Below are 14,531 nucleotides of genomic sequence, written 5' to 3'. Positions count from 1 at the left end.
TTTTAGAACTGTCTATAAAGTAAAAATGAAGAACGATGTAAAATTTTTAAAATAAGTATAAGGGATGTAAAAAACAAAAATGGCAGCAATATAATATTGTCATGTGACTCCCACAGACGCTATGCAGTGCAGTACACAGGAAACAGAATTGAACGAAATGTTCTTTCTCAAGGAGTCTTCAAGTCCCGAGTCGTTCGTTCCTTTGTCACGTGACTCCCATAGGCGCTATGCGGTATAATAGATTCAAAAGAATGAACGATAGAAGATATAAGAGCTGAGCTGCTCATTCTGTTTATTATAATATGTCCTTAGCTGCATTGTAATATTTTCATTACTGGAACTATAGCCAAGATTTGTCTATGTAGACGTATTGGGGGTCTTTTTATTGAAAATGCAACATTTTATTTTATTTCTGATCAAAAGAACGAAATAAACTAAATGACTCAAAAATAATTTTATTTTGATGGACGAGATTTTAAGAACCGAGTAACTTCCCATGACTAGAAGAAGCTCCTCCACGTCCTCTCTGTTCAGATGTGTGAGGTCCTTTACTATATTCCTTAGACTTGGTCGTGCACCATGTGCAGTAGATAGACTGCAGGTCTGGATGCTTGGTGTAGATGGTGCACGTAGTTGAAGCTGGCTTTAATGCTTACCATCAGAATACTCTTTGTAGTGCAGGTCAAAAGTTTCTTAATACCCTGGAGTGCAGTTTGAAGGCCTTCTTCACCATTGTGTTAATGTGATAGGATCATGCATGATGTGAACATGTATGTACTGGAACCTGTCCTCTCTCCACTGGGGGTTCATTTATCCTAAAGGGGTCTGTACTGTAGCTTCTCTCCTGTTTGCACTGAAGTCCACAAATAACAACACTGTCTTGCTGACATTCTGGAATGAACTGTTCTTCTGGAACCAGTTCTTTAGTCTTATCTACTCCAGGTAGGCCTTCTCATCATTATTAGATGTCAAGCTGACCACAGCAGGAAAGGTGGTAGAGTTAGAAGTGGCCACACAGTCTTAAGTGAACAATAAGTACAGCAGGGGGTTGAGAACTCAACCTGTTAATCAGGGTGAGACATTTCCGCCCACCTGTCCTGTTTGTGGTCTGCCTGTGAGGTAGATAGTTCTTGTTGCTATGTCACAGGAATGATCTCCATCTTCCTGTCCAGCAGACCACAAGTGTTAAAGGTGGGCGGAAATGTCTCACAAGTCTCACGCTCCAAAATACGTGCAATTGTGTCTAGTTGTATGTCAAACTGAGGGGATAATCTGAAAGTTTCTTTGCTCATTAATTACTAAAGAAGTGATAAAGTTAATTTTCTGGTTGAGCGCAGGAGTAAAACTGGGATTTAGAAGGTGAGTAAGTGTCATGTTTTTCTTGGATGTTCTTCCTGACGCATTGCATCAAGTGGCTGGGGTTTGGGCGTTGGCTGGGAACCAAACCTGGGCCTTCCGCATGACAGACGAGAGACCCACTACTAAGTCACCAGTGCCCCTTTTTCATTAAACTAGCCAAAATCTACAAAATTCTATCAACAAACTCCAAATCCAATGATTTTCAGCAGATAATCATGGCAAATGGATCACAAAAACGTTTCCTTCCAGCCTTTAGACCTGTGATTTCACAGAGGCTTTATTTTGTCTCATTCTTTTAGACATTATTTGCTTATTGTCTAGTAATTTCCTATCGTACTGGTTAGCTACCTCCAGCTTGTTCATAGTTTTATTTGACCAGCACGTATCAGTTGATTTGCTCAAATGACAAATTTAAGTGGCCACGTTGTTGGTCAATCTCTGCATCGAACATCTTCATACTGATTACTGTCAAAGATACAGTAAATGACACCTTGAAGGAAACTTACATGTAAGAAAGATGAAATGATTTGTCTATTAATAAGTAAGTGTGTATCAACAACAAGACATTATCTTGACTGAATGAAAAAGATCAGTTACTAACATTTGTAGAAAATACTACGATAGACCAGGAAAGCCTGTAAGTATATTTAGCTGATTTGGCAGAATGTCAGGAATCAGAGCTACAAACAAGCTGAAAAGCACAGGAACTTATCATGGAAAGTTAGAAGATAAGGGATCTGCATCATTCTCTTGAACACAACATGCGAGTACATTTTAGTCTTTTTTTTTTAATAAAAAGATATAGTATAGTTTCCTTAATAATAAAATTAGAGCTCAAATCCATATTGAAAAACAATGCTTGGTCTTCCTCCTAGCTATTGACGTTATATCTGAATAAGTGACAAGACCTATTTACTTTAACGCTATTACTACGTAAAAAGCTGGTTCTGCAAAACCACTTCATGGGAAACAGATTACTTAGCAATAGTCGTTTTGTTGTCAACTCCAATGTTTCAGTAACTCCTACACTCCTACCTCCATTTCGGGCACATTTAGGACAGCATTCTCCTAATGGGACGTAAGGAGTCTGTCCTCTCCCACAGCTGAGGGGAGGACAGGCAGGAGCTACACAGGTCACTTTCCCAGAAGTACATGTGCACACCGAGCACTTGGACTCGCTCCACTGGCTGTCATGCTGCACAAGAAGACAGAGACACAGAGAAAGAGGTTATGAGGTTGTGGGAGAGTTGGCATTTGCTTTTGCACCAGGATGGTATTGTCAGTAACTTTGGCTAGCAATTGCTCTGAGTCCTCCTATGGATCAATTCTTCAGTTTTGTAAAGTGTTCTATGCTGTTGGAGAATTTGTACGAACATGGGGCGAGTTAATTAGCTACAGAATTACGCCCCTGTGCCAACACAGCCAGCTTCGCTAAGTAAACCTCATTCAAGCTGGAAGCGACACCGTCAGAATAACAAGCAGCTTGTCAAAGGAGGACCAACAAGAGGCTAGCTCTGTCAGACAGGAGTGGGATGCTAACAAGAAAGCAATTGTGCTTTGAGTGACCACTTAGCAAGCTGTACGAACTGGTAGAGTCTAGACTGGGGGGCCTTTGGCATCTTTCACTGGGCCTCGTCCACAGGAGTGTCACTTACCCCATACACTGCTCCCTGATGCTGGCAGGAGCCAGTTGATTGTGGGAAACACTCCGGACAGCATCTGTTTGCAGGGATTCTCAAACGCTCTCCCTGGGAACACATCCAGACGGCTATGTTAGCACAACATCATTAGCATCAATATAGGCGCTAACTTTCCAGATATGACTTATTGATGGATATGCGGCGGAACGGACCGATAAGCTATCAGCTTTCAAGAAAGGTTAAAAAAGGACAGTGTGATATAATTACAGATTTTTACTGCATGCTTCGCTGAGCACTATGACCTATGTTTTATTGACAGTTTTAATAAAGGTAATTGAAACAGTTGCCAGAAGCATTGATTGTTGGCTTTGGAAAGTTTCTCGATCGCATGATGCAGCAAAGAACAAAAAAATGGAATATAAATCTGTGACTCGATCTTAATCAAAAGCAGTAAAAGAAAGGCAATAAGGTTAAAGAACATCTCGTTAAAAGTCACTTGTACCATCAGCACTCTGGCTACAGGGGCCATCCATTTATTGCTATTACAGGCTCCTCTACTGTACATATCCAAGCATCCATCCATCCATCCATCCATCCATCCATCCAGCCACTCATCAGTTTACTCACTTTGCTTCATCAATCAATCGACTTACCCCTGCATCCATTACACACTTCACTTTTATAATTAATCCCTTCCTAAAATATCAGCCTACTTACCCTTTGAAAGTCACACTGAGGATTTTGGCACGGGATAGCTTTGCACATGACAACCTCGCTGTGGCAGGTGCAGTCTTGACAAGCATCTGGTTTCCATGATGTATTGTTCTGTAATGAGTCAAAAAGAGAAAATAATGAACAGACGCCTTCAGATACATCTCCATACACAGATAAGCATGCTACTGTTGCATAAAATTGCAGTTCATGAGGCAAGCAACAGTCAACCATCAGTAATTTATAAAAATAGCAGCTGCTTTTGTTTACATGATTACCATAAAGGTACAGAAAAACATTAGAAATAATAGATATCGAATATTAGAATATATATTAAATATAATAATAGTAATAAAGTATCACATATACATTAATATATACCACATTAACACCATTTACACCCATTATCAATTATATTCCAGTTAACTGGAGACAGGATGATGGGCACCCAGGGCTCACCCATGCCAATGGGGACCAAAAGCTAACCCATCAGGAAATCCATTGCAGCACAAACGCAGAAACAAGTAAATGCTTGCCAGATAGAAAGAAACCAGGGCACCCAGTGCACCACAGCCCATCATGCCTGGGGCCCAAGAAGCAAATTGGGCAAGACTGCCAACCCGGCCTCCAAACTTCCCAGGTTTCAATACCACCTTGTGTCCATAGGATGCACCAGAAAAACAAGTCCGATCCACAGAGGCCCCACCCCGCAACCCACACCACCCAAAGGATCCGCTGCCGATTTCCTTGTGCCAGACACCACATCACATCCCCAACATATTAATACAAGTAAAGGCCTTAATAGCTAACTAGTTAATCATTATTAGGGATGCACCGAAATTTCGGCTGCCGAAAATTTTCGGCCAAAATAGCATTATCGGTTTCGGCCGAAACGTAAGAAAGCGCCGAAAATAAAAGCCGAAATTGTCGCCACGCCTCTCCCATCCTCCCGTCTCGTTCGCGCGGTCATTACGCATCAAACACGGAGTATGTCGGCGGTTTGGAAGCACTTGGAAGCAAGTTTTGTTATTGTTAAACAGCCTTATTACTGTTATTTATTATCAATAAAAGTTTGATTGCTTAATTAATTTGTGGTTTTTTTAATACAAACAAAAAGAAAATATTTTAAACATGTTTTTTAATGAAGAATTTTCATTTCGGTGCATCCCTAATCATTATACATAAAAATTGGTGTTTTGTAACGTGGTAAAAATGGATTTGGCAACCTGTACCACAACTTTATATGTAAAAATAATTGGTAAAAAGTATAACAAAAAATTTACATTTTTTAAATTGTTTTTAAGATAATTATAAATATAATTGTTGTTATGTTTATGATTGTTGTTTTAAATGTTAAATTATTTAAAATTACTTTATTTAATTACTTTATTACAATTATACTGAGGTATTTGGGGAGGAAAACGTTCCTGGACAACTTTCAATTTAATTAATTAAACCATGTTTTATTTCTCTTGTTCTCTATTTTATTTCATTCTTTTATTTTAAATCCCCAGCTTAATATTAAGGTATTCACACTAAAGCATATTCTGTAACAACTACTATGAATTATTCAGTGTCTACAGTGAAACCATGGAAAGGTTTCAAAGGAAATGGTTTGTAGTTACAAGACTGATGAATGAAAGTTTGGAGCTAGAGACAGTCCTGGGAGTTCAAGGTGGGGATAAACATACATCCAAGGTTAGAGAGGGTTAAAAGAAAAATAAATGGTAGTTTAATAGAGGAAATAGTCGGTTTTGACACTTTGACACCCAGTAAGTTGAAAAGCAGCAGGGTTCTGAAGATGATGTGGAATTTGGTCCCAGTGGAAGGTATAAGAGAGTTCGCATTTCATTATATTGTACGCGTACCACCGGCGGTCAAGGCAAAAAATGTCCAATGGCAAATTTCTGCTTGAAAAAAACAAAAAAAACAATGAGATGGTCATGCCTGAACAGCTGTTACTCCTAAGATTAGAAAATAATTAAGGCAAAGCACTACTTGCAACCCAATTATATATATATATATATATATATACAATATCTGTGAAAACTTCAGCAGAATCTGACTGAGCATAAATCTTTTCTGCTTCAGCTTTAAATGCCATATCGATGTCAGCCTTCCTGGGAAGACATTTTAACATTTTGCTCAACTTCTTGTTTGAACATTTCACAGTGACACAGATGTTTTAACACAGTATAAAGTCAGAACACTGAAGAAGGTCAGATCAGACCAAGGACTCGGCTTGGGCATAATTGGGTATTGTGGTTTAATTCGGGCTGTATAGGACACAATAACACATTTTAATTGAAACAGAGACACCATCTGTGCCACACGACCCAAACCGAGTACAAACACAACACAAGAATGCATTTCCTGGGGGAATTCAGCGCTGCTAATAAAGCATAAAATGGCATTTGGTAAAGTGTTAAGCAAGAGTCTGGCACTTAAGAGACTACTGACAGACGCTCGTTTGCTTTCCATCAGACATATATAAGAAAATAAATGAATGAATCAAAAAACTGGCTTCATATTTGTGTCGTCTGATAATACCCCCCATACAAATTATTTCTTGTCATGTTTATTAATGGCTGGTTAACTTTACCCACATATATATGTCAAATAATTATTGTGTGCAATAACTAATCTATAATGATGTACATAAATGGTCAAACAAGTAACTTAAAACATAAAATCACTGTATTCCTTAATTTTTGTTTAATTACATTTTATTAGCATGTAACAAGTAGGTCTGGATTGTCATCGTCCCTTTGAAACTTGTTTTTATAACCAGCATTAAGGTATTTCTGTACTGTATTGTATACACAGTACCAATCTAAAGCTTGGACACATGTTTAGGTTTATTTTCTACGTTTTAGTACAATGCTGGATTTTTGGCATGGCATTAGGTAATTAGGTAACACCAACACAACAACTGTCGGGTGTTATTTTAGGACACGGAGGACAGCTGTTCTGGAATAGTTCTTGGACGAATGTAGAAAGAAATAAAAATCAGGAAAGACCACGGAATTAGAAAATACACTAATGCTCAAAAAATTGCAACAACAATGGAGTGAATCCTAAAATTTTATTTCTTTCTACACTGTAAAACAATGCTGAAGGCATCCAAAATATTACCCATTAAAACCACCTAGGTTTGTGGTGCCAAGGGGTGATGTGAATGGCACTGATTATTAACTACACCAGTAAACTGGTGACAGGATCATGGGCACCCAAAGCCTCGTTTATGCCCGTGAGAGTAAAGGCCAACCTGTATGGTCTGATCCCACAGAAAAGCCAATATATAATAAACTGCTGAAAATGGTTCATGCTGGCTATGATAGAAAGGTATCAGAACATGCAGTGCATAACAGGCTGCTGTGGATGGGGCTTAAGAGTTCAAGCTTGCTAAACTGGGCTCCAAATTTTAATCTCTATGGGCTATGAGGGACAAACAAGACAGATCTAAGGAGGCCTGACCTGGCAACATAAAGGATCTGCTGCTAATATCACGGTGCCAGATGCCAAAGCATGTCTTCAGAGGTCTTGTGGAGTCAAGCTTCAAGGGGTCAGGGCTGTTTTTGGTGGCTCAAGGGGAACCAACACAATTTTAGGTTTTAATGTTATGGCTGATTGCTTTATACAGTATTATCTAGTGAAATGAATTCTCGCTCAAACCACTACGCCAGCCTCCTAACCATAAATATAATCATAAATAGCAATCAGTGAGGGCAATGCTGCAACAGATTACTGCTTCCATCTATATCCTATCCATTTCCTAGGACCTGGGCATGCTTGTTTCCTGACATTGATTTTCTGTAGCTTGGCAGCTAACATGAATGAGAAGTCTGCATAGTGAATAAATATTTAATGGTTTGTTTCTGTTATGACAGAGCTGGCACTTAGCTAACCATCTTGCTCTCCGTTTCCATGTGCAACACATACTGTAATTAATGAGTCGTACAAGTCAAATGTGTGTCTGTCGCAGAATCACAAGTTTCGTTACGCACTTGCACATCTGGCTAATTTCTCAGATTAAATTAATGAAGTCTCATATGCTATAAAGTCGAACCAACTATAGTTAGTCTATAAACTAGAAAAATGTCCTATCATTATCCAGTGTTTACGCTGCGTCAGTGTATATATCCTGTGTTCAGACATAGCTTTCCTATATATATATATATATATAAATATATATAAAGCAAGGTGCTAAACATAACTGCTCATGCTGCTGGTCCACATTTAGTTGACCCCAGTGGCGCCAGAGCTCGAGTGACGAATTTAAACTTACTGTCAGGGATAGAAGCGTCTAGCATTTGTCACTACCCATGCCAGATATTTGTTCGATCACAGCAAATGTTTTAGTGAAAAGCTGTCAGCACACTCCTTATATCAGTTTATAAATTAAGGGTGTTTCAACAGGATTCTCTTTCAAAATCAGCTCCAAATGGATTCCACTCGGAGCAAACTACACTTTGGCACGCCACTGATAAGGTAATTAAAGGTAATTAATGCCCTTTTCCCGCCAGCTGCTAGCCTCTATCCGTCTAGTTAGAAAAATATTATTTCCCTGATCACCAAGCCTCCTGTCATCCTGTTTCATAGCAGCAATTCGGCTGTTTGATTAACGAGGAAGATGCAAAAATGAGAAGAAAAGATGCTGAGAAACTCTTCAGTGCCATTACAGTAGTTAGTGTAAACTTACTGATTAGAAACTTGTCGGAATTTCCTTATACTACAGCTTACACTTACATATCTGTTGTACTGTAATCATTTGTAATAGATAAGCATGCATGTCTGAAAGAGTGACTAATAAGCTGGAGGTTCATGGGAATATAGATTAGCAAAATGTATAGTCCGAACAAGAAATGGTTTGAGGCTTTTCCCATATTAGTATATTCGAATACATAACGGTGAAACTAGGCTTAACTTATTGTATGCACTTCACTGGATAAACACTGACGTCTTTGTGTTGTCTGCTTTCTGTCCATATGACATGTTTGGACCAAAGGAGGCAAGCCATGGGCATAGTCGGTCCGTAATATATATTCAGACCATGCTCTGGTTTGGCTGCGAGGGGCTCCAATGATAAATCAATTTCAACAGAGAAAGTGGCATCGTCTTTCAGACATTAAGGTGAAAATCCACATCTGCATTGTTACCATTGTAGTTTATTTTTAGAGTCTAAAAGTTAGCTATACAGGCTTAGACAATAAATCATTAAACGTCAATACAACATTACTATCAATTCGGTGTATTTTGATTTTCAGCCTGTAAAAAATACGTTCGGCACCGAACCAGATAAATATATACACATGAGGGCAAGCAGGTCCCAAATGACTCACCCTCACCCGGGACTGAAACACACAAACACAATCACCTCCCACCATGCCTTAGTCACGAGCTGGTTATCATGAGTTCTCCGGCTCGAAAACTTGACAACTATGTACAACTTCTATGACAAGAATAAACTCACTCCACTCAGTCTCTCTAACTTCCAACAAAATTGGAGGAATAATAAATTCTATGCCTATTATACTAATTCCGACCTGATTCCCTGTATACTAATATGTTAATATACTTGATACTAATATATAATTAGAGAAAAAGCAACTATGATCAAAGTATCTGATTAAATTCCAAGACATGGATATAATAATATTTGTGCCACAATAAATGGTACATAATTATATATTAAAAAAAAAAAGTTCGAATTTAGAGCTAAACAATTTTAATAAAAAATGTACATGGACATTATTGCTATACATATAACAATAGTGAATTTAAACTATGCTATTCAGCTATTAAATGTACAATTTAGTATCTAAACTTATTTATACAGACTAAAACCAAATAATTGCACTATGGCAACTTATACTTCCAATTCCAGTTTCTGAAATGCCTCTTAAACAACATGACCACCATGACCTTTGCTGAGTGATATGTCACGGCATCTGTGATTTTCTTGTCTCTTTAATGTTTTATATGAATTATTTATATCAATATTCAAAAAGCATCACAAAAACCACACACATGCCAGTATTTTACAACAAACCATGCACTGATTAATGAGGCTTTTGATTAGACAGTATTTGCATGAGTCTCAGAGTCCATAGGTCATGCATAGTATACATCAAGCAAAACTCCACATGAATTACTGACTGTGCATACATTACCTGTAATAAATTGCACCATTGTTCCAGATTAGGTACTTGCACAAGCTCGTATTGCGAATGTGATTCTATGTGATTTATTGTGCAGCACTATTAGAATGTTCTTCTACCAGAGGGTTACTTGTTTTTTTTTTTCATCAAACCCATTTGTGGAGTGCAGCAAGAACAAAAATGATTCTGACACCTACAGAATAATCTTAACTTCTTAAAAGAAAAATTTGATCTTAAATTCAAGTCTGTCACCTGACCTACCCTGAGCATGACTGAGAAAAATCTCAAACAGCCACAAGTGCAGGCTGTGTATTTATCAGCTCAAAGAATGAGTATAAGAAAAAGTGAAGAAAGTACTGTATAAGAAAAAGTAAACAAGTGTGATTATGCACAAAAGAAAAGGAAAAATATATGCAGTTGAATTATAAAGGACAAGAAGCTGTGACCAACCACAGCAAACTGAGGGCAATTGAGGACAGTGGCAGATGACAGAATTGGGTCAAACGTGACATCACCATGTCAAAGCCCTTTTAACTGATGAGACGTGCAGCCTTTAGCTCACAACCAAAAAGAGAAGTCATTTTTATTATCATAGCATTAACAGTTCTTTTAAAATGTATCAATATAACATATACAGTGTGTGCATGACCTGAATACCACCAGGTCCATAATTACTTGAACAAAGAAACATTTGTGTAAATTGGTCTCTCTACACCATCACAGTTGATTTGAAATGGAGCAGTCAAGCTGTGACTAAAATGGTTCAGAAAAAGTCATGCCACATATTTGTTCCATCCGTCATCTAAACCAGCTTTATTTTAATGAGCAAAAATTACAGTAAGCTCAAACTAATTAATGAAGCTAAATGATCTGTTTTGTGCACAGGGAGATCTATAATGCATGTTATACTGTATGTTGTCTGAATACTTTTGGCCACCTCTGTATTTCATCTGGATTGTGAATCTTTTTTATTCACAGGTTGCTAGGATATTTGTAATTTCACTTAATTGCATGAGTCTTCAGAAAAGAAGAACTGCTGAAAATAGCTGCTATGTTCATTTGCCCGGAATAAAACCTGAGCCTGAAGCATGGTCCTTTATATTATATTCGGTATTAAATCACTGTGATGTGTCTCCCTCGGAGTGAGTGCGTGTGTACCTGTTAATATCTGATTGCACTTTTAGTAAAGAAAAGACTACATTCACCAAGGAACTTTTTGCATCTGGTGAAATGTATGTATTACCGGTTGACCTCATGCTGTCTTAATGTTGTACATCCTTTGAATATGAAGTGCAATTAGTTGGGGTTGGAAGGCACGACCGACTGAAAGTCGCCATTGTTAAACTGGAGTAGTGTAGTCAAGTGTAGCGTAGTGTTTTATACTGCAAATTCCAAAAGAAAATGAACACTAATTTGCAATAGGCAGCACAAATGCTTTCTAGTAATGATGATTCAAAAAAAGAAAAAGTAAAAAACCCACAAAGAAAAGAGACCTGCTGGCAAAACCATGTTGAAGTTCACCATTGTTGTGGTGCTTGCCGCTAGCATTTTTTTTTTGCCGCTAGCATACATACACAGACATATACAGTGATGTAATGATGCAACTCTCTAGCCCATGGCAAAACAGAGCCAGCTCTTAGGAGGTTCGCCATTGAGCCGACTCTTAACTGCCAGGGGTAAAGGGGAACAAGTAGGCTATGAATAACATTAGCTTGTAATTTCATGATGTGTTGGAAAGCCCAAGAACACGTCTATTAATACATTCATGCGCATTTAAATAATGTTTATGAAAAAATGTGTACAAAGGGGTCTATGAAATTGACTTTATGATTAAATGAGTCTCTGGTTACCAGCTTTCCAGTTGTAAAACATTTTAGCAAAACCCTTAAAACTTGTTTTACTCGAATGGCTCTATGCTTGGATTGCATTCTGCCTTTTTGCAAGTCGCTGTGGATAAACTATCTGCCGAATAAGTAAATGCAAAGGTAAATACGATCTCTTTTCATGCTGAGAGGGAAACATGGTATCTCTGCGAGAGCCAAGAAGAATAATTGACCAGAAATTAAGACTAATGTATCTGGCCCGATCCACAATTCCACACAGGCATTTTTCTTCCCACTCAATCAACTGATGTGGAACCGCTGAAATGGAACAGCCAAAAATACATGCTGGCACAATTCATACACATTTCTCAGAATATATTTGAAAGCATTTTAAAAATGATGGGGAGGTGAGCTCACAGCGACATTCCTTCAATGCTGTATTTTTGTACTGAACTTGGCATTTACTCGGGAGATTCCCTTGTAAATGCCTTGGAAGACCACCAGACCACTGAACTAACTTTAGGCTAACTGTCAAATATAGAAGTAGGCATTAATATCATGCCTTTAAACGACATACACTGCTACACAGCCATCTACAGTCAATCTGTGTTGGGGAAGTCAATGGAGAACAGGATAAAAGATGGAGAATCAGAAATGATTAGGTTCACCAGATTAATAAAGATATCATCTATCTAATATGGATGGTGTCCTAGTGGTTAGCACTGTCACTTTGCACCTCCAGGGTCTGGGTTTAATTCCCATTTGGCATACAACACCTCGGGATCTGTATGCATGGAGTTTGCATGTTCTCCCCGTGCTTGGTGGGTTTCCTTCAGGTACTCTGGTTTCCTCCCACAGTCCAAAGACATGCAGATTAGGCTAATTGGCGTTCCCATATTGCCCGTAGTGTGTAAATGTTGCCAGAAGGTCTGACCTCGGTTGTAAAAATGGAAATAAATACAATGGTCACCATTGGCCTCTACGGTCCCTAGTTGGACTACTGAGGTTCCTAGATGGATGGATGGAGGGATGGATGGATGGATGGATGAAATATGCAGTGTAGCTTACCCTAAACAAATGTATAAACCATTAAAATTAGAGAATAAATCTTATCACTTGTGCAAGTGTCAAGTTGGGGTCTCTTGATAAATTAGAATAAACTCAGAGCCATGATGCAGACACACAGTTTTTGAGTTTTTTAACAAAATAAAGTAGCATGACTTGGTGTTTGCATGTGTTCCTTTGAATAATTCATGCAGTACAGCCTAATAAAAAAACAGCAAAAAAGAACAATTTTTCTGTCTTTCTTTACCTTTCCTACGCATCTGGACCTCTACTTTGGTAAACTGTGAATTCTCTATGGAGACTGTTAGCCACTAGATTCATGTGTGAACAAGAAAGAGATGATAAATTATTCAAAACACTTAGTGCGCACAGGTGCTGTGAAGTTCTTGATGTGGGAAGAACCAGCTGCCTCTTAAAATCACATTGTGAATGTGAATGCTGTGACTTTAATGCCTGGGCTGCCTCAAGCCAAGAGTTTGTGTAACACAACAATGCTCACAATGGAAGGTTTGTCACAGTTTAACTTCCAAATGCATGACGGTGTGCGATATTATAAAGCTCGGTTATTAAATAAACCTGTACGATTATCTTTGCCATCTGCTTAAACAAGCCATGCATACATTGTGTACTTAATATGTTACAGCGCCTACACGATAATAACCTGTTAACCCAAATTCGGCTTTATTTCCCACTGCCCACTAAATGTTTAAATAATGCGTAAGATAAGATCAGCATTTGAGAATATAACTCGATAAGCACGAAAAGTCTTTCTCAACATCAATTTAATCTTAAAAGCAGGTTAGATCTGTGGATTATAAATTCTCAGGCTGTGATATTAAAGTGTGGCCAAAAGTATTGCAACAAAAGTGAAATTCAATGTGGTAATAACATTCATTCTTAATTTTACACTTTAGTTATTTTATGCAATCAAATTGCTATACAGCAATCAATATTTAGTATGAAGTCATTTATTCCTCCAAACATGCAGGATGCGACTGGGAACAGAAGATCATGTACAGAAATTTGTCCGCAATTCAGTTGAGAATTCCCTAGTTTTAGCCATTTTAGTGCAAACACTCCAGCTCTTTCTTTTACAAAGTAAAAGTCCTGCAAAAATATATTTTTGCACATATTTGTTCCATCCATTAACTGGTTCATTAGAACCTGCAGGATCTAATGAGTACAACTCTTCAACCAGATAGGCTCAAAGTAATTAGTGACATCATGTGTTGTTGTCTTAATACTTTTGGCCCCCACTGTTGTTTAAACGTACACAAGTTAAAAAATATGCACTATCATAATTAACTCATTTTGTTGTGATATATAAAAGATATAACAAATAAGCCTACATACCTCTGTTAAAATATACAGTATATATTTTTTATAATGTAAAAAAATAGTGTAAAAACCTTTTAAAAGTGAAAAACCTTTTTAAAAAAAAAAAAAAAAAAAAGAGTAAAAAAGGCAGACCATGATATAAGTATGCAACTTTCGCTTGAAATACAGCACTCACAGTCTTTCAATTTAGCACATCGTGATTGATCAATTTTGCTTCGTTATTCCTTGCTGAAATTATTCAGATCTAGCAAATTGTGCTGGAAGGTGAAATTTTCCTTCATCTTTAGCTTTTAAAAAAAATCCCCCTTTTCTGAGTTGTGAGTGTCCAACAGAGTGGTTTGGTACCCGTGAGCAGAGTGAGCAGAGTACCAAACCACTCGTACCAAACCAAACCACTCTGCTCCCCTGCCTCTTAGCTCGAGAAATCGAGACAC

At 37.9% G+C, this 14,531-nt stretch overlaps 1 protein-coding gene across 1 annotated transcript in view; it reads right to left on the bottom strand.

Moving 5' to 3' along the window:
• Positions 1-14,531, bottom strand: part of fras1 (Fraser extracellular matrix complex subunit 1) — a 138,080-nt gene that overhangs the window by 95,869 nt on the left and 27,680 nt on the right. The window contains exons 3-5 of the mRNA XM_053481101.1: positions 3,717-3,824; positions 3,015-3,107; positions 2,395-2,554 (exon numbers count right to left, since the gene is read on the bottom strand). Of these exons, the coding sequence (XP_053337076.1) occupies positions 2,395-2,554; positions 3,015-3,107; positions 3,717-3,824 (361 nt within the window). The remainder of the gene's footprint in view (positions 1-2,394; positions 2,555-3,014; positions 3,108-3,716; positions 3,825-14,531) is intronic.

This window comes from Clarias gariepinus, chromosome 21 (genome assembly GCF_024256425.1).
Source record: "Clarias gariepinus isolate MV-2021 ecotype Netherlands chromosome 21, CGAR_prim_01v2, whole genome shotgun sequence".
In the NCBI taxonomy this organism is placed as follows: Eukaryota; Metazoa; Chordata; class Actinopteri; order Siluriformes; family Clariidae; genus Clarias; species Clarias gariepinus.
Note: the sequence above shows the minus strand (reverse complement) of the source record. Positions and strands in the feature narration are given on the sequence as shown.